We start from the raw sequence: 19959 nt of genomic DNA on the forward strand, positions 1-19959 counted from the left end.
TTTTAAATAATAAATCAGTGAGTCATAGCTATGGGCTGCGGATGAATTCTGGCCGACAGGTTGGCCGTCCCGTCGTGACCAGCCTAGGACTAGTGCTAGAGGTTGGTAGCTAAGCAGACGACGTAGCTTAAAGCACACTTACACCTGACCGAATAAAGGCGGACGAAGTGTGACGAATGGGAAAAATGCACGAAATGCATGCGAATTCAACGAATTCAAATAAGATTTCCATCAAATCATACGATCAGTAACTACTGTCAATTTTTATCAAGGAACGGTAAGCGAATAAATATGACATACGAAGGATATCGATTTTTCGGTTCACCTCTCTGAGTAAATTGGAGCCGACATGGCCGAAGGCGAACGAAGGGTTGATATAACGCAACAAGACAAACAGTGAGCAATGGTTTGATATGGCATGCGATTAGAAACGAAGACGAGGGAATAGATCGGGCGTTCTTGTACGTTTTTAGCATCGTGTTGCTTCGTTAATGGTTCTTTCGAGATCGGTCCACTTTGGCAAAAGCGTGATGAAGGACTGATGAAGCAGCTGTTAGTGAAAAAGGTGTACGAACCCAAATACGAACAGTAAATAAGGTTTACTCTCATTTACCATTGAAAACGAAAAAAAAATGACTTGCCAGCCATCGCAAAGCATATTTCAGGCAATTTGGTTAGATTTGAGGGGGCCTTTACCGAATTGCCTGAAATATGGCTTGCGATGGCTGGCGAAAGGCTTTTTCGTACACCTTCTGAACTAACAGCTGCGATTAAGGCCCCTCACACCTAACCGAATTGCCTGAAATAATCGGTTTCAATGGTAACTGATAGTAAATCATATTTACCCTTCGTGTTTGGGTTCTTCGTTGATAACATTTGACAATACTTACTGATCGCATGATTTGACGGAAATTTTCTTTGAATTCGCGTGCATTTCGTTCATTTTTTCCATTCGTCACCCTTCGTCCGCCTACATTCGGTCAGGTGTGAGGTAGCCTCTTGTCGAGGCCCTGGCGGCTGCTTCCCGGGCGAAGCGAGGGATTCCTTAATTCGCGAAGCGAATTAGGCCTGGCGCGAGCCAGGGCCTCTTGACATCTGAACTGAATTATATATTCATGAGGAACGTCTTCCTAATGAATATACATGAGTCATGATATTACCGGTCACCGAGTAAACCAATGAAATGTCAGAGCTGTTTCATTTTGGGTTCGGAATACTATATAGTATAGTAGTCCATTATTCTGCAGGGGATTCATTTAATTGCGGGACACTAAAGGGGATATAACCAGCAAAATGCTACAAGTAGTGGTACTACTACTACTACTACTACTACTGGCCGTAACAGACCCATCACCGCCCCGAAACTTCCCGGGAGATACTGCTCAGCAGCTGGTCAGACTCGAGTCAACACCCAGCAACTCCACCCCAGCTTCCCTCACTGAGCGGAGATCGATAATCGACGCCCCGGTTCGACCGGTGGAATCGCATGAAATATTACATTTTTTCCATATCCTGTGGATAGATTTACAAAGACATCTCGTCCTTTCGGTGCAGAGTTAATTTCATCGACTTGCAAATCCTTAAATCGGTCAATATTCAGCATTTTAGAGTCATATTCAGCGCTCTTTGATATTTCGTCGTCACTCTTCGCCAAGAATCCAAGGGTCGCCATTCAAGATGAGCTCATGAATATTTAATATGACGTCATAGCAGCTCGCGCTCTCATTTGATGATTTTCACCGACCAGTTTTTGGTCGGTGAATTGGTAAAAACAATAAAAAACAAAAGAAAGTCGGTGAAATTCGGGTCAGATGTCAAGAGGCTCTGTCTCGCGGCGCTCTGCTTCGCTCTCTCCCTTGCTTTGCCATGTTCGCTCGGAAAGCAGCCGACAGGGCCTCGACAAGAGGCTAGGTGTGAGGGTGCTTTTTAGTCTGCCGTAATCTATCGTTTATCGTTCGTGTTTTATTGTCGCGTATATTCCCTTATCGCGGTTTTGCCAAAGTAGACCGATCTCGAAAGAATCCTCAACGAAGCAACACGATGACACAAACGTACAGGACGCCCGATCTATTCCCTCGTCTTGTTTCTATTCACATGCCATATCAAACAATTGCTCACTGTTCGTTCGTCTTATTAGCTTATATCAACCCTAGCTTCGCTCGCCTTCGGCTGTAATTTACTTAAAGAGGTGAACCGAAAAAATCGATATCCTTCGCTTGTCATAATTATCCTTCGCTTACCGTTCGTTGATAAAATTTGACAATAATTACTGATCGCATGATTTGACTGAAATTTTATTTGAATTTGTTGAATTCGCGTGCATTTCGTGCATTCTCCCCATTCATCACCCTTCGTCCGCCTACATTCGGTCAGATGTGAGGGGACTTTTAGGTGTGAGGGGGCCTTTAAGCATGCAGCGACGATGGGCACAGCGAAGAGCTCAGATAAAATAATCACCTAATACAGCCGTAAATGAAATCACTGATAAGATAACATATTTCCTCATTCAAATACTGTAGCCTAATCAGTGTGTTTGCATGTGTCCGTCAGTGTGTATGTAGGTGGGTAGGCTGGCGTATGTACTTATCTGAGTCAGGGTGTGCGCGCATGATGAAGATTCGAATTATATTGCAATTCAACCTTTTGTTTATGTAATCGATTTGCTTTATATATGTTGGATTAGGTATGCATGTGCGATGGTGTACGTTGTCCAATTAACAGTAAGTACTTTTCTTGTAAAGTTCACGCTGAAAACAGCTTTCTTCTTCTTCTTCTTCTTTACTACGAAGCTATCTTGTCTATACAGCAAGCGGGTATGATCAACTGATATCATATCCTTTAGGTAGCCAACCTGGGATAAGTAGAAGTTTGGTATCCTCCCGTACAAGTGCGTTTACGATTGAACAGTGCGTAACTACCGACGTTAATTCATCAGGTATGACGCTCTTCATTTTGTTTGTTTGAATTTTTTCACGATGCAAAACAAAATATGTGACAGAAAATGCTGTTTGCAGAAAACAATATAATAGAGTAAACTCAGCATAGCCATGATTTGTTTAAAGACGGTCTTCAGCCTTGATCATAAGAGTTAAATATAGTCGAGTTACATAACAAAAAAAAGTAGACGATTTTTTTTTTCTTTAAACCGGGTTCTTAGTGGACTATAGTTGACAAATATTCAAGTCAAAGATATATAATGACCTCTCTCGTTGATACCCCCCTCCTTTAAAAATCTATTTGAGTATTTAGTCAGGCAGCATATGAAGAGCTCTCTTGCAAAAGGGGTTAGGTCTATTTTTCATCAAATTTGATTTTTTTTTTTGTCTCAATGTATAGATTTTTAGTAGCTCTATAAGATGATACCAAAGAAAAGTTGAAATTCCCATTAAAAAGTGACTTAAAATGGCAAAGAAAAATCACCTTTTTTTCAAAAGGGGTTAGGTCCATTTCAGTTTAGTTGGAAAAGGGGTTAGGTCCACACAGATTTTTTTTTTTTTTTGAATATTTACAAAAATATCAAAACAGGTGGATTTATTTTATACCCAATTTTATGTTCTCATGGTAGGGTATCATGAAAATTTAGTTTCGCATAAGAATATTGCAATATGGGAGAATAAAAAAAAATGATTTTCTTGGAGTGGACCTAACCCCTTTTGCAAACAAACTATTCTAAAGTGCTCATTTGTCAAAAGGGGTTAGGTCCATTGTTCATAAATTTTTATTGTTTTCTGTCTCAAATCCTCTAATTTTTTAGTCGTTCTGGTGAAAACAACGAAGATTTAAAATTCACATGAAACCGAGAATAAAAGTGGCAAAGCAAAATCAATCATCAAAATAGATTGGATTCATTTTAGTATAGTTGCAAAAGGTGTTAGGTCAACAATGATAATTTTTAAAAGAATATATAGAAAAAAAATGAAGACGGGTAGATTTCTTTTATACCCAATTTTATGTTTACATGACAGGGTAGTACATGATGACAATTTAGTTTCTCATGAGAGTATTGCAGTAAGTGAGAATAAAAAAAAACATGGTTTTTCTCGGAATGGTAAAAAGTGGACCTAACCCCTTTTGCAACTAAACTCTTCATATGTCATATACTGGCTACTTCGTCAACATAATCTGATTTTTCACGTATATGACTGTGATCGGTGACATTGCAAGGAACAACTTTCAACTTTATGACAAATTTCAAATTTTCATCTTGACCATGTTAAGGGTCAGAATGGGGCCAATGTGGGTCAAATTTTGGAAAAGTCCTGATTGTGTCGAGTGACACGTCAAATAATTTGTCTTGTTATAATGAAAAAAAATTGTACAAAACCATATAACCGTGACCTCCTGTTAAAAAGTTAGGATCGGAAAGCTAAAAAAAGTCAACGAAGTTTTATTATATGGCAAATTACACTAAAAGTGTTATAACACTTGATACATTAAATAGAAAAAGTGTACAGAATTAAAACTCTATACACTTTTCTGTTCAGTATATCAAGACAAACAATTAAATGTAGCACTCGACACTATCTGAGGCCCGTTGCATAAAACCCCAACTTCAGAATACAGGCCTATGTAGCCGCCTGGTGAAAACCTGCGCACGTCTTGCAAATCACTCCAAAAAAAATATTTACTCAATATTGAGAGAATTCTACCCTTTACCTACGTAAAAATGAAACATGGTTGGCATTGGTGAAAGCGCGGATCTTGGGGGTATCAGTAGCTGATATCACCGAGTATAGGCTACATGCCGAACCACCTTATCAATTTGACCATTTATTTTATTTTCCTTTCTTACTAGCCCGTGTGTATTACTTCACCAACTCAAAGGAATTGGGTTACGCGAATACGTTCCAAACTTGGAATCGGACCATCCAACTATTGCCAGAGACAGCTGTGGTTAGCCAAGGCATGGCTAAATATGGAAACAAGCTCTTTTTCGGTGATGTGGTTAGCTATTCGATTCCAAGGTTGATCGAATATGACACAAAGGCCTCCTCTGCCAAGATACATTATCCCGTGACCGTAAAGCTGGATACTGGTGATAATTCAACTATCACCCCGAGAACTATTCGCATTCTCAACAGTAAGTTCCCGGGTTTGGCCGGGGTTGATGATATTTATACATCTGGAATGAAGTGATTTATGCTTTTTTCATGACTACCCAAAGTAACTGCCCCATTTGAAGGTCTGAATATCAAATATTTCACTCCGTGTTTTACGTTCGCATTAGTGGATTGGTAATACAGTGCGTATAAAAAAAAAACGGGACAGATTTGAAAAGCCTATAAAATTTTAGTTTCAAATTATTATGTCTATATTTTGGTGTTAATCGGTGCTCTAAGGTCTTGTCTTTCAAATGCTATTAAAAAAATTTAGTTTTGTTCATGCTTGAGCGAACACGGGTCGTTTTTGTTGGGGGTTCAAAAAGAGGCTTGCGCCAGAATTGCAGAATATGAGTAATATGATGATCGGACTTCTTGCTAATTAGCAGACTTCCTCTTAACCTTTTCATTATCTTTGCCATAATTTTCAAATCATGCGGTCAAAATTCATTTTCAGATCTATTTATTTGATTGAATTATTCTGTTATTTCTTTTTAATATGCTCTCTGTTAGCTTTGAATATTCCTTCTTCAAGCTAAAATTGTTTTTTTTTGGGAGAGCATGGATTTTTTATTCAAATCCTTTCATTACGTGCTACAAAGGTTATGGTGCCTTTTGAACAAAGCCACACAGATGGGCGGGCGCTCGGGGGTTGCTCCCCCCCCCCTCAATTAAAAAAATCATGACCAAGAAAAAAAGTGGACAGGAAATAAAAGGAAAGATAGAAAGTAAAATATGATATTATTTGCTGAATATTATGTCAAAATCTATCACAAAATTTGATATTGTAATTAAAAAAAGTGGGAATATTTGCGTGCTCACTTCGCTCGCTCACAACTTTTTAATACATTTTACCCGATCTGCCATATCTAGCTCCTTCAAAATTGACTCAATACACCATTGTCATTGAAAGACATGAATCCCTTCCTGTGTTTCCTGTCAAGCAATTAAACTTGGTCAACGAATTAATGACCCATTGAAAAATAGATTCATGTCTTTTAAAGGTACATAACATAATTTGTTTCACATAATAAAACGATTTGAATAATCACAAGTTTTCCCAATTAATAATATAAATCTTCTTGCTTGGGTTAACCAAAAAAATCTTCTTTTCTCAGTTACTTATGAAGGAAAATTAAAAGGTAAGAGAAGTTTAAATGAAAAAAACAAAATAATTCAATTAAATAAATAACTTTGTAAATGAAATTTGACAACATAATTCGAAAATTGTGGCACAGATAATGAAAAGGTCAAGAGGAAGTCTCCTGATTAGCAAGAAGTCTGATCATTGTATTACACATATTCTGCAATTCTGGCACAAGCCTCTTTTTGAACCCCCAACAAAAACGTCCCGTGTTCGGTCAAGCATGAATAAAATATATTTTTTTAAATTGCATTTCAAAGATAAGACCTTAGAGCATCTATTAACACCAAAATATAGACATCATTATTTGAAACTAAAATTTTATAGAGTTTTCAAATCTGTCCCGTTTTTTTTTATACGCACTGTATATGTCTGACCTTCATGAATTCCTAAAATCAATCCTTAAAATGTCCCTTTTGTGGGCTAAATATCAAACAAATTCAGCTCGCGCTTCGCGGTCGCATCAGTTGGTTATTGAAATACGCATGTCCTTAGTGAATTCCTACAGACAAGCCTTATAATGCCCTTTTCAAGTCTAAATTTCAAAATTGTTTAGCTTTTGCTTTTGATCAGTGAGATACGTATACCCAGTTGTTGTGTGTCCGGACGATCAATTTTAGAAAGTCATTTGAAAAAATTTACAAGCGAAGTTTTATAAATTTTTAGTACAAAATGTTAGGAAATATTATTAAGAACAAAATAGAGGTAATTACAAGCATTGAATTCCTAAAAATAGTCGAAAATTATTCGAAACATTGCAAATGTGTAGCTCGCGCTTCGCGCTCGCATTATTTATTTATTGATCAGTGAGATACATACCGTTTAATCTTTTATTGCACAAATCATAGGAATATTACCCAGAAAGTAGACTTTTGTCACAGTGCGACAAATTGAGGCCTGTTGAGGTGGTTATCAACGCCATTTCATTCATGAGACCACTGTTTTGAATTACAGAGTCCACTCTTTAAACAGTGGACTTATGAATAAAATAGAGTACCTGACCGTGACAACAATCGTCAATTTGGCGCACCGACAAAACGCGAATCAGCATTGGACATTTGTACCGTGTTTACACTTAATCGGCTTTTGGTTCAGAACCGCGAGCCGATGCAGAATCAGCTTTTGGTTTGCGTTTACACGTTGTTACAGCTCGCGGTTCAGAACCGCGAGCCGATGCAAAAACCTGAAATGATACGCACACCAACAATATACGTCATAATAAAAACAACGCTGGATCAGTGCGCTTACAATTACGTCACAATTGTAAAGTAAAGGAAATGCGCACAAATTGCCGGTGCAGAATCGGCTTTCTGTTTACACGTAGTAAAAAAGCCGATTCTGCATCGGCTCGCGGTTCAGAACCTACTACTTTGGTGGTGCAAATTGCCGGTTCTGAACCGCGAGCCGATGCAAGTTACTCGCGTTTACACGCTATGAAAAAGCCGATGCTGCATCGGCTCGCGGTTCAGAACTGCGAGCCGATTCAAAAGCCGATTAAGTGTAAACACGGTATAAGTGTAAACACGGTGAATTATACGCGGTAAATAAGCGTAATTGATACAGGAGATTAGTCCAGTTTGGACCTTGGCGTTTGAAAGTTTCCTCTCCCAAACCTAACATAGAGGGCACATGTCCCCCAATCTCTGATCAGAGCCAGACCACTCATTTGGGGAGGAGAGATGAGGAGATTGGCGCTGATTAGAGATTAGGAGACATGTTCCCTCTATGTTCGCTTTGGGAAAGGGAACTTCCAAACACCCAAGTCCAATCTGGACTCACAGGAGATCTGCATAAACCATGGATTCAATCGATGGTTTTAAAAACCACTTTTGTGAATTCGGGCCGTATGGTTCGTGGTTTGTGTTACACCCGGTTTCCCACAGTCAAACCACATTTTGTAGTCAAGACTTTAAATCCTAGTTCAGATACCAGGCCATTCATTAGAAATCCTTGAAACTCTTTCAGTTAATTATACAGAACCCGTTTCCATCGAGGATTGCCCGATGAACATCTATGTACAAATCAACAGTAGCTCCATCGACGACACGCAACAGATCTCCTGGACTGAACCTTCTTTGAACGCTTGGTCCAACTGTGCTACCTTGGAATTTCTGGGACCAGGAACCAATGGAGGCAATTTCAGCAAGGGGGCTTACAACATCTCCTACGAAGCCAGTGATTTGAATGGAAACACAGATACTTGTACTTTCACGGTAACAATCGAGGAGGTGCCCGACGGTCAGTATAATAATCAGTATCTTACTAGTATTCGAAGCAAAGATCATGATTTCGAGTTTGTTTTCTGCCACACTCGGTTATGTATATTCATTAAATAAAAATCATTAGAATGGTAGAAAGCTGGGTGCAACAGCTATGACTAATCTTATTAATGATTGCCCCCCCCCCCCCCCCCGGGTGTCTTCATAGTCACAATTAGCCCGAATCAGAGGACTCGCTAATAAAATAGCGTGCTGATCATTGCGTCATGTCACATGAAACAACAGTGTGTACATGTATATTGGACATTATATTTAGATACGAGGGAGATTAAGCGTAATGTGTATATCATTGTAAACCACGGGTTCATGTTATAATTTACCCCCCCCCCCCCTGGTGAATTCGCACTAAACTGGTTAATGATTGCCAATTTAATTTGACCAGAAATAAGCAGTATGAAAATCATAAACATGTACGTTCACTGCTACGCTTTTCATGCATTGAATTAAAAATCTGTTTATGAAATAGTCTTAAAAAGGGGTTAGCATTAAAAGATTACCGGCTATCTAAGGCCCGTTTAAACCGCATCCGGCAAAGTAACCCGGCACGGCAGTCCGTCACGAGATACGGCACGGCGTCCCGTTTTCCCGTTTTCACTGCCCCACGGCATGGCAAAAAAAGAATGACAAAGTCAAGTCCTCCTTCATCTCAATTCATTTTGTAATACACGTAATTTTAAACATCTACGTGTGTGCTACTTTGCATTTAACCCGTAAATTTCCATAGACCATCACGGCAGGCGAAGGTCTCCGGATCAGAAAATATATGCGGGCAATGACGTAATATATCTGGACTGTGATGGGCCAGGAGTGAAAATACCGTGTACCGTGCTCTGAAAATGGCTCGTTGATCGATCCCCAAATCCGGCAATGACGCTTTGCTTTAATTACCAGACGGCACGGCACTTCCGAAGTGGGAACAGATTCAAAGGCTTTAGTGGTGATCGATGTTTTTGGGCGTGCCGGATTGCTGGGGTGCCGTGCTGGATGCGGTGTAAACGAGCCTTTATTCAGGAATCGTCCCCCATTCACATGATTTACCTGTATCTTGCGGTTCCAGGAGATTGCTTCGATGACAATTCCATAAATTAACCCAATATTAATTAAGTTTAGTTCAAGCAAACCCGTCAATTGTTTTTTTTCATGCGTTCAGATTCATCTCGTTGATACCACAACTGGAATCTGTGCTTAAAATCATTCATTTTATTTTTTAGATGAACCTTCTACGGAGGCTTTGCCTAGCACTTCTCCATCTAGACCTTCTGACGATTCTTCCACGGATACTTCTGGACCTTCTCCATCTAGACCTTCTGACGATTCTTCCACGGATACTTCTGGACCTCCTGGTGGAGATGGCAATACACCGTGTTCGAACGAGAATCCCCCTTCTGGAGATGGCGCAAAAGTTTCGTGTAGTTTCATTCAATGGGTCTATTTAATTGCTCTTCTCGTAACCGTCTTCAAATAGGCCTTACCTTTGCGGCCTACAGGAAAACGCAGTAGCTGACTTTTTTTTTTTTCAATTTTCACTTTTTTTCAGAAAAGTAGTCAGGTAACCATTCTTTTTTATACACAACAAAAAAAGTAAGTCCCCCCTAAATCAAATTGCTGTAACTTTTGAACGGAGTTATTTTGAGATATGATATTTCGTAGGTGGTTTTTTACACTCATTAGGCAACTCCTGGGGAAAAATGAGATCGATCGGTTGAGTCATGCATGAGTAATTAAAGATTGTATTAAAAGTGACCATTTTTGAAAGTCACAAGAGTCGTTTTTCAGATTGTGCAAATACAAAGTTGGGCAAAAGTTGTTTTTAGGTGAATTTTATGGTGTTATGCTGTTTTACTATCCATCATTTATCCACTCCACACACAATTTTTATATCGTATGTTCATGGTTGAGTGAGCACAATATCGCAGGGGCCGCGGAAGCGGGGGTGCGGGGGGCCCACTCTTTTCCAAAATCATGTACAAAAATGTAAAAATGACCATAGATTGTGATTTTTTGCATGGTCAGCCTTTTGGCTCAGCCCCTTCCCCACACTTCAAAAACCGTTCCACGGCCCCTGTATTGTGACGTATCATCATAGGTTTTTTTTGGTAGTATCCTCTACAACTTGTTAGGTCATATTAAAATTTGAAAATGTTGGTGGCTCCCCCGATTATAGGCCCCTCCCCCATTTTTAAATTCTGGATCCACCACTGATTTGTCCATAAATTAAACTGATCATGAGAAATTGTTAGGAAAATAATGCATTTATGCAGTATAAAGAGTATTCATTCCTAAGTTCTCGAATGTGCTCGCTCAACCATGAAAATGTTAAGTTCGGTAAGTGTGTGGTGACAGAAATGATGGATGATAAAAACAACAGCAATTAAAGTCACATTTGAAACCGAATTTGCCCCCAATATTCACCTTATTACCCTTAAAATGAGTCTGTGACATTGAAAATACCAATTTTCTCACTTTGATGCGTGCTCACTCATCCGTAAATAAACAAATCGATTTCATTTTTGCACAGAATTATGCCCATAGGTTGATAAACATTACTGCCAAATGACATTGCTGTAGACAGCCTTGAAAAAAGGTTCCACCATATTGAATAAGGGGTTACTAATTCTTAAACATATGTACCCATAATGTACACAAGTCTATTAGAGAGGAAGTCAAAATTTAACAAATATGAAATAAGGGGTTTGTTTCATGGACGGTTTTTGTTACTTATGCCAACAGTTATTTCATGAAACTTCGCACATGGCTTCAGAGTAACACTATCCAAAAGGCGCACAAACCAAAATAACAATTCGATGCGGCACAGAGTGGGGCCAAGGCCTTGAACTTTCTTCTCATTTGCATAATTTTCAAATATTGTGTGCTCACTGATGCATTAAACATCGGGATTTTCATAAAGATCAAATCAAATGAACCATGCACGGAGGTTTGTGACAGATATCCATAGTTACAAATTGCTTTTTTTCCAATAACGTAAAAAAGAGCTAATCACATTCCACATGTTCATTCAAGCGTGAATGTTTAATTAAACGCATTTGAATCATTGGAGCATGTTAATTGGTCATGAACATAACGAAAAAATTATAAAAGAGCAGTTTCAGTTACCAAAATGAAACAATACTTGCCTATGATATTTGAAAATCGTATTTTTTGTTTTCAATAAATGTTCATTGAACCGTGAAACGATGAATATTGTTGAAGATACTCTTCCCAAAAATAACTGTCATCATATTCTATCATTTTTATTTATGAAAATGTGTAAAAAATCAAATTAAAGCAAATTTGGACTTGTGTTTATTCAACCGTGAAATTAAGCCCAAAAAATTGTATCGTCTTTTAGAAAGTACCTTTTACAAGCCTTTTGACTATTTTTCATGATGAGAATGTGGAATCAGTTCCAATAAAATGGAATCAAAGTCATGATTTTTGGCTTGTGACTTTTGAAAAGTGACATTTTTGCCTTCTGACGGTGCTCACTGAAGCATGACGTAAAATACGTCCATAACATTTACTCAGAGGGTAGCTTATAAAATTACCTACACACTCGTGTAAATATATATCAAAAATTCGCATTAGTTCGGAAATTATTGATGTTTGTTCAAGGGGGGACTTACTTTTTTTGTTGTGTATACATGACACATCCAGTTTTCAGAACTTCTCTTGAAAACGCCACTTTTTACTAATGGAAACGGAATACTTGAAGAATAAAATGTTTTCGAAGGCTTTAAAAGGGTAAAAAGTTAAATGCTTAATTTTCTCAACTATTTCAGGCTAAAACAAACCCTCAGGAATGTTGCTGCTGTTGTATTTTGAGATATTGAAGATTTGAAGCGAATGCTCAGTTTCTCCATGGAAAACGCATTATCCTCAGATGAAGAACATCATAAGTTACTCGGTCGATATTAACTCAACACCAAGAAATAATGTATGAATCTGTAATTCAAAGGAAAAAAAATAGCTTAGATACACGAATGGCGCCCTCTACCAACAAGGGCCCCTTTTGTGGTAAGGTCCCAATCTTGAATGAAAATTGTCTCACGAAGGTTGGAATTTTACTTAACATGGCACCACAGTTTGTAAAGAGTGCCCCAGTGTTTCATGGCATTGTAATTACAAACTCAAATAGTTAAAATAGATAAACACAGCAACTCAGGAGAGTTGTTGATTAATACTTTACAAGAATGTTTTGTGCAAATTTTTACCATCATGGTGAATCACAATAGAGGGCGCCCTTGGCGGTAGAGGGCGCCCTTTGTGTTCTAAGCTATTATCTTTCCCTTGACTTACACATTGATACATTATTTCATGGTAATGCAGCAATATAATAGAGTGATGATGAAACTGTTCTTTCGGTTCGGCTTATATATATATATCTCTCTCTCTTTTGGGGGCTTGAAATAGGAACATACAGTACATACTATTCAATTTCATGATAACAGATTACTGATTAACAAAATTTGTTTTTGAGTGGCTTTGGAAAAAACATAAAATGCTGGATATATCAACTCGTGCAAAATGTAGATACTGCATTATTTCCATGGGGGGGGGGCAGTACATAGGTCGATTTGATTGATTGGTCAATAGTTTGCTTTTGTTTTTTGCCATTGTTATAAAAAATAATGATAAATGCACATACACTCATGACTCTTAGTGGATTTAACATTGCAACACTCATATTTTCATGATCTTGATGTCAGATTGCTTGATATGCAGTGTTAATATAAATTCAAACCTATACGTATGAATGAATGGCGGTATGTATTACACCCGCATAAACAGAACAGGAGTGTTCAAATGATTTTGCAATGTTCTCAAAGCTACGTCCTCCCGATACCGCATTAAAACGAAAGCTCCACAATGAACGTCTGAATGTCTTGATAGGTGTCTTTAAAGCAGATACGAGCCGATAGCGCCATCTCGAGTCCTCAAATACTCATACCTGGTCAGTTTCCTTTCCCATAGACCCACTTGAATGATAACATGCTAATTAACTACTCAATACATTTATACCACAATTATTATGTTACCAAGTAGCAAAACAATTACTTTTCCTCTCAAAGCATTTTACTTTCCCTATACAAATGCAATTCTAAGTCAATTTATACTCTGCAGTATTAGTAGATATCTGAAAACGTATGTTTTAAGACTATGTAGGAGAGACCACACAGAGTTCACTTTCCCTTTAAAAGTTTTGACCATTCTGGCGCCAAGTGACAATGTTACTTTTTTTTTTTTTCTTGAAGGGTTTAAATTTTTTTTTTTACAATATCAATTTTAAAATTGAACCTCTCGTTGGTTGAAACCAGAGATGCTTATAATTTTGGGGTTGTTGTGGATTGCAACTCTTTCAAGAGCCAGTAACGCAAAGCTTACCAATCGTCGTTTTGATTACGATTGACTGCATTGACTACAATGTACGATCAATTATTGTAAAACTCACGCGTACGATTCATTAATCGCTAACCTATGAGCTACAGGTCCCGGGCGAGCAAAAACCTCGCGATACTCGGCATAATGTCTACTTAATTCAGTGTACCATGGTAATACTATAGCCATTTCGTGGTCTGCTTTGGTCTTGTACTATCCATATAAATATTTAATATAATCAAAGTATCATATATAATTATTTCAATATCGATTAAAACAACTTTTTTTTTTCTATTCGAATCGCAATCATTGCAATGGTTTGAAAATTTTAAGATTACGTATAATTGGTTCAGACTAAAACGAGGGCGGTAGTATTCTTTATTATTATTTTGATTAATCGATTGAAAGAGCTTGTTTTTCTTAGTTTACTACGATATAAGGAATTACTAACAAACTACAGATTACCTTTTATGATTTAATTAGGATGAGATAAGTTATAAAAGCCTTGCAAAAGCAAATATGTTGCCTACATTCAGCCGATCGGATTTTTTAGTCATTTGCTAGCCTTCGAAAATTATGACCGTTTTATCGAGGAAAACATTTATTCTGGAATATTACATTATTGAATTTAACATGTCAAACAATGTTCGAAGTTTTTATGCTAACAAGAATGATGAGCATTTTTTTAGCGAAGTACTTCCAAACAAATCGTTGATGAATATTTACCTTCGTTAATTTGTGTAGCAAGTAAACATGGCTAAAAGTATTTTTTTTTTCATCTAACCTTTTCTTTCTTTTTTTTGCGGGCAGCATCCAGTCAAAAAGAACTTCTAACTTGTATGTCATGCATTGTACCAAATCCTTACGCTAATTGAATTATTAATTTAGTTGCTCAAACTATTTTGCTTTATAAGTTGATTTTGCGTTCAAGCAAACTTTCTTCTTCTCGGCAAGTATCGCTGACTCATTCTGTTTGTTTTGGAGGCACTACATTTGGGCTATCTTTATCATGTTTATGGTCTTTATTTGATTTAGATTTTTTTTCAAACCAATGTGTGTCGAAACTATTAGCCAATTAGAAATGAAATAATTGAAATAAATATTCTTGATTGGGTAAGAAACCAAGAACCATTTTGATAGAACGTCATTCAAATAATATTTGAACATAGTACAATTTATTTTTATCCCCCAATTTTTTCTCGCCTGCTTGCAGGTGCAGCGTTCCGACGGTGGCGGCGACGGCCGCGCAGTAAAAAAAATGAAGTCCTAACCAATTTTAAGTATGAAAGGTCATCATCGACTGAGTTCATCAAACTTGGATATAATGATAATCACATATTCATGAAAATCCTGCCCGAGGTTAATGTCACATGACCATTATCAAATGTTATTGAGGATCATTGAACCTAGACCATGTACGGGGAATCAACATTGAAATCTTAACCTAGGTTAAGTTTTGAAATGTAGTCATACTTTTGAAAGTATATCGATTTAGTTCATGAAACTTGGACATGGGAATAATGTTTTATTACCACTGAACATGGTGCCGAATGTTCAGGTCACCTAAAAGTCAAGGGACATGTAGGGTCAACGAAGTTTGACCATGTCGGGGTATTTGTTGGATTGATATCATAAATTATGGATCTAGGTCATGAAACTTGGATATACGCGTAATCAACTATCACTGAACCTCCTGTGTAAATTCCAAGTCACATGACTAAGGTCATATAGGACCAATAAACTTTAGCTATGTTAGAGGGTTTTGTTGGACTGCCTTAGTGCCTTAATAACTTTAAAAGTTTATGGTTTCGTGAAACGTGGACATAAGGATAATCAAGTATCACTGATCGACTTGCACGAGCCTTGGGTCACATAATCACGGTCAAAGGTCATTTAGGGTCAATAAAATAGTATTTTTGTGAATAATTATTCTATATTTCCTTTTTTTCAAAGCCAGCACTGCTGCTGTATTGAATCACTTAATGAGGGCCAGACTGCCAGAGTCGTTCCCATTGTTCTTCAATACAGTAAGAGGCACGTCTGTATGAACTCAGATTTAATTTCGGCATAGTTGAGTATTTGTAATCTTATAGAGAGGTAAATATTATTCAAATCTTTGTTTTCGAGGTAGGTGCTAGGTTTGGTTCAGAGTATCGAGTTCTTAAAATGTTACTTTTTCATTGATTTTATTTTTTCTCGTAAATAGAGAGATAGTCTGCGTGGTGGCGTATATGAATAAGTTCATTGTTATTTAATATAACAAACTGTTTATCATTTTCACTCATTCAATGTATTTCTGTCACATAATTATGATGATTTTGTAGGAAAGGGATATTGAAAATAATAAATATATAGACCACAGAGAAAATACTAAAACTGTAATTGCAGGTCTATTGACCAGTTTGTTTGCCATGTTCTTTCTCCCTTTCTCTCTCTCTCTCTCTCTCTCTGTTACATCTATTACTTCCCCTTTTCAGTCACACACACACACACAAAAAAAGAATTATGTAAACATACCTAAACAGTTACTACAGGTTAATTGAATTAAAAAGAAAATACCGATTATAATCTTCACCTCAGAATTTCGAAAATACGTTGATACTTGAGTATATAAGAGGCGTGAGAGAGACAAAAAAAACGTTTTTGATCTGGGGAAAAATGTATATATATATTATTTTGAAATTAAAAATCAAACAAATGGAGCTGCAGTGAACACCGATTTAGTTAGAAATTATATATCAAAACCAAGCAGTTGTCACTCTATCATCATAGATCCTGATATAATAAAAATATTAATACTCAATATTTAACGCACTTTTCCCACATGGCCCAAAGCGCTCACAATTTCAGTTAAACTCAATTATACAAACAAAAAATCAGAAGGACATATCAAATGAAGGCAGTTGCCAAAAAAAAAAAATAAGGGACTTCTTAAATGATTCAAATGTTGGGGATTGTCTTAATGTGAGAGGGAGTTTGTTCCATTCAATTGAGTTTTCTTTTAGTTGGATGTGGTAATTTAAGTGGGTCCTCAGAGGATCTAGTTCTTCTACCAGGGACATAAATTTCTAAGCAATCAGAAAAGTATTTTGGGGCTAGGTTATTGAGTGATTTGTATACAAAAAGAAGTAACTTAAAAATAATCCGCTGTGCCCGGGGGGGGCCACTTCCCTTGACGAGTGAATACCATGCACGGCCATGGGGTCTCGAAAAGCACCCTAAACACGTATTTTCCATATTCTGAAAATGCACCCCTTAACAAGTATTGGCGTGTGAAACCCTAACCTTAACAAGTATTGGAAACAAAACGATACTCTTGCCATGATTCCCTGAATTGACCCCCTAAACAAGTACAGCGATATTTTAATTATGTCACGGACGTCGGTGGTCGGTTTTACCTTGATGATCATTTGGTTTAGTACAGCCCCACCTCCCACACCTCGCGCAAATCGTACTCTAAACACGTAGTGTTAACTGTTTGGGCAAAAAGTACATTCTTTATAAAATATTTTTTTTTATACCCTCCCAAGTGACCCTAAACACGTAGCTTTCCTAGCGAAAATAGATACCCTTTTTTCATTATTTTAGTGTTTTTGACACCCTTATTACGTTACGTACGTAACCTGCCCTATCTTGAAAAAAGACATCCTTTTTACGTGTTTTTTTCGGTCGCGCATGGTATACTCTCGTCAATGTAAGTGCCCCCCCCCCCCGGGCCGCTGTGTGATAGGGAGCCAGTGTAAATTATGTAACAGGGGTTCAGGAGGTGTGTCACGGCGGACTTCAAAAATAAGACTGGCAGCCCAATTCTGGAGGTGCTAGAGACGGATTGATGTGAGCCATTGGTATAGAAGATCATTACAGAGTCAAGACGAGAAAGTATAATGAAGCGTATGGCATGGTTAGCAGTTGACTCGGATCAACAGACCTACGAATTCTAGGTATGTTTCTCAAATGATATGCGACAGTACAAAAAAAAACTGTGGAAAATATGATCATTCATAGTCATATGTTTATCAAAATATACACCTATATAGGTTCTTATTTTTCTGAAGGATTAAAACGGAGATGACCAATTTCAAGTTGAATATCAGGCAATTTTTTTTCAAATTGTGTGGGGAGGTAGCTATGAAAAAATCAGCTTTTGTGTCGTTCAACTTTAATTTGTTTACAGTCATCCACTGTTTGATGTCAAGTATGTATCTGCGCAGTTTATCAAGGTCATTTTCGAGGTATCCTACACTTTAAGGTCAAAAGATATGCTAAGTTACACAAACTTAACTTCGTAAAATCGTCAGTAAGTTTGAAAACGACACCCAGAACATGCTAAAGAGCGCAAATGCTGATAAGGCACGTGGGGCAGTTTATAAATAGTATTGACTTTAACAAAGGGCGACATTTTACAGGAATCACATGTATATTTCGCTAGGTTCTAGGTAATCACAACATTTCTTCCAGAATCCCTTTTTATATACATGGGTGGTCATTTGAATGGATTCCACACGAACTCATTTTGACACAGTTGCCACAACTTACGTTTATCTTTGAGCCTATATGCATATGTTAGCATTAAAGGAGAATGAAACCCTTGAAACCAGCTGAATCCATATCAAAGAGAAAAATCAAAGAAACATATTGTTGAAAGTTTGAGGAAGATTGAATGAATAATAAGAAAGTTATGAGCATTTAAATATTGAGATCACTAATGCCATGTAGATCCTCCCTTTGGCAATGCGACCAAGATCTGTGATGTCACACACGTACAACTCCCTCATTACTTTAGTACTTATTTCACTTATATTCTCACTTTTATAGAGTCTATCACAAGGTGATGTGTTCTCTTTATGAGAGGACAAGTACAGAGGTTTCACAACATTATATCATTGATGAATCGTTTGTCATATGATTAGAATGAGCAAAAAGATATGTTTTGGGGTATATTTTCAGCGTCTAAAAGGGGAGAGTTGTTCATCTGTGACATCATAGATCTTGGTCGCATTGCCAATGGGAGGATCTCCATAGCATTAGTGATCTCGACATTCAAATGCTCATAACTCTTTTATTGCTAGTCCTATTTTACATAACTTTTGTTGATCTTATTCTTTGATTTTTCTGCTTTCACAAAAGCTAACTTGCTCCAAGAGTTTCATTCTCCTTTAACAAAAACAGTGTTTCAATCAAATTAGTTTTGAGGAAGTAAAGAGAATTAAAAAGGAACCATTCGGTAAAATTATAAGATCCCTAACAAAATACGAGAAATGATCAAATGAGAACTCCTTCACGGGACTGATCTAAGCAATATGCATGATATTCTCAATTAACATCCATGTAAAAAGAAAAATGTCGCGAATGTGCCTTCTTTATTTTGTATGATAAATTTTAGTCCATATTTGACGTCGATTGATTATATTATATTGAGGCATGATGGAGATGAACCTCGTAGAGATGAGTCCTCTCCGGATTACAATAGTCTTTTGTCGATATTTGACACAATGGTTTGTGAGCATTTGGTTGATTTTTTCACCAGACCCTAATTGGAAGATGACCCCCACCGTCGGTACACTCCTAGATCATCTCTTCACGAACCGCGGAACCGGCCAGACGCAATTACCTCTCTCTGTCATGTCTGTGGTCACACGGGCCTATTTACATCTGGATAGCAAAAGATATTCATATTCAGAGAGTCAGCCAACCCATTCTCAATTTTCAAAATTGATATTGCTGATTGACGAAAGTGAATGAATATGATTGACAATCTAACACTGATTATATAGAGGGTAACTACTGAACTTCCTTTTTTGCAAATTAGGAAGATATATCACCAATTTTTGAACTATTATTTAATGTCTTAAGTGATGAATTTGATCCTGTCAGGTGTAATCTTCATAAACGCCGATTTATTTTTTTAAATGAGCAGGTCAAGGAACCCTGGTCAGATATGGAATGTCAGACATGTATCCTATCCATTGGTAGTAAACATTCAACCCTCAAATTTCATCCTTATTTTTTTTTTTGGGGGGGCGAGGCACTTTAACACACGAGAATATGGGAAATGTTTTAT

The 19959-nt window shown here is 37.4% G+C and overlaps 1 protein-coding gene across 2 annotated transcripts in view; it reads left to right on the top strand.

Moving 5' to 3' along the window:
* The window catches only part of LOC129266138 (uncharacterized), a 60091-nt gene extending 43811 nt beyond the window's left edge, over nt 1–16280 (top strand). Inside the window, exons 4-8 of one of the 2 annotated variants that reach the window (XR_010294513.1) lie at nt 2790–2935; nt 4796–5080; nt 8209–8481; nt 9734–12050; nt 12774–16280. Coding sequence is in view for 1 of the 2 variants with exons in the window: in XM_064104000.1 (XP_063960070.1) it covers nt 2790–2935; nt 4796–5080; nt 8209–8481; nt 9734–9987 (958 nt within the window). In the remaining variant the exon portion in view is untranslated. Of the gene's footprint in view, nt 1–2789; nt 2936–4795; nt 5081–8208; nt 8482–9733 lie in introns of both variants that reach the window. The other variant, XM_064104000.1, reaches the window with a different exon arrangement.
* The last annotated feature ends 3679 nt before the right edge of the window (nt 16281–19959 follow it).

The sequence above is a fragment of the Lytechinus pictus genome, chromosome 8 (genome assembly GCF_037042905.1).
Source record: "Lytechinus pictus isolate F3 Inbred chromosome 8, Lp3.0, whole genome shotgun sequence".
Lineage (NCBI taxonomy): Eukaryota > Metazoa > Echinodermata > Echinoidea > Temnopleuroida > Toxopneustidae > Lytechinus > Lytechinus pictus.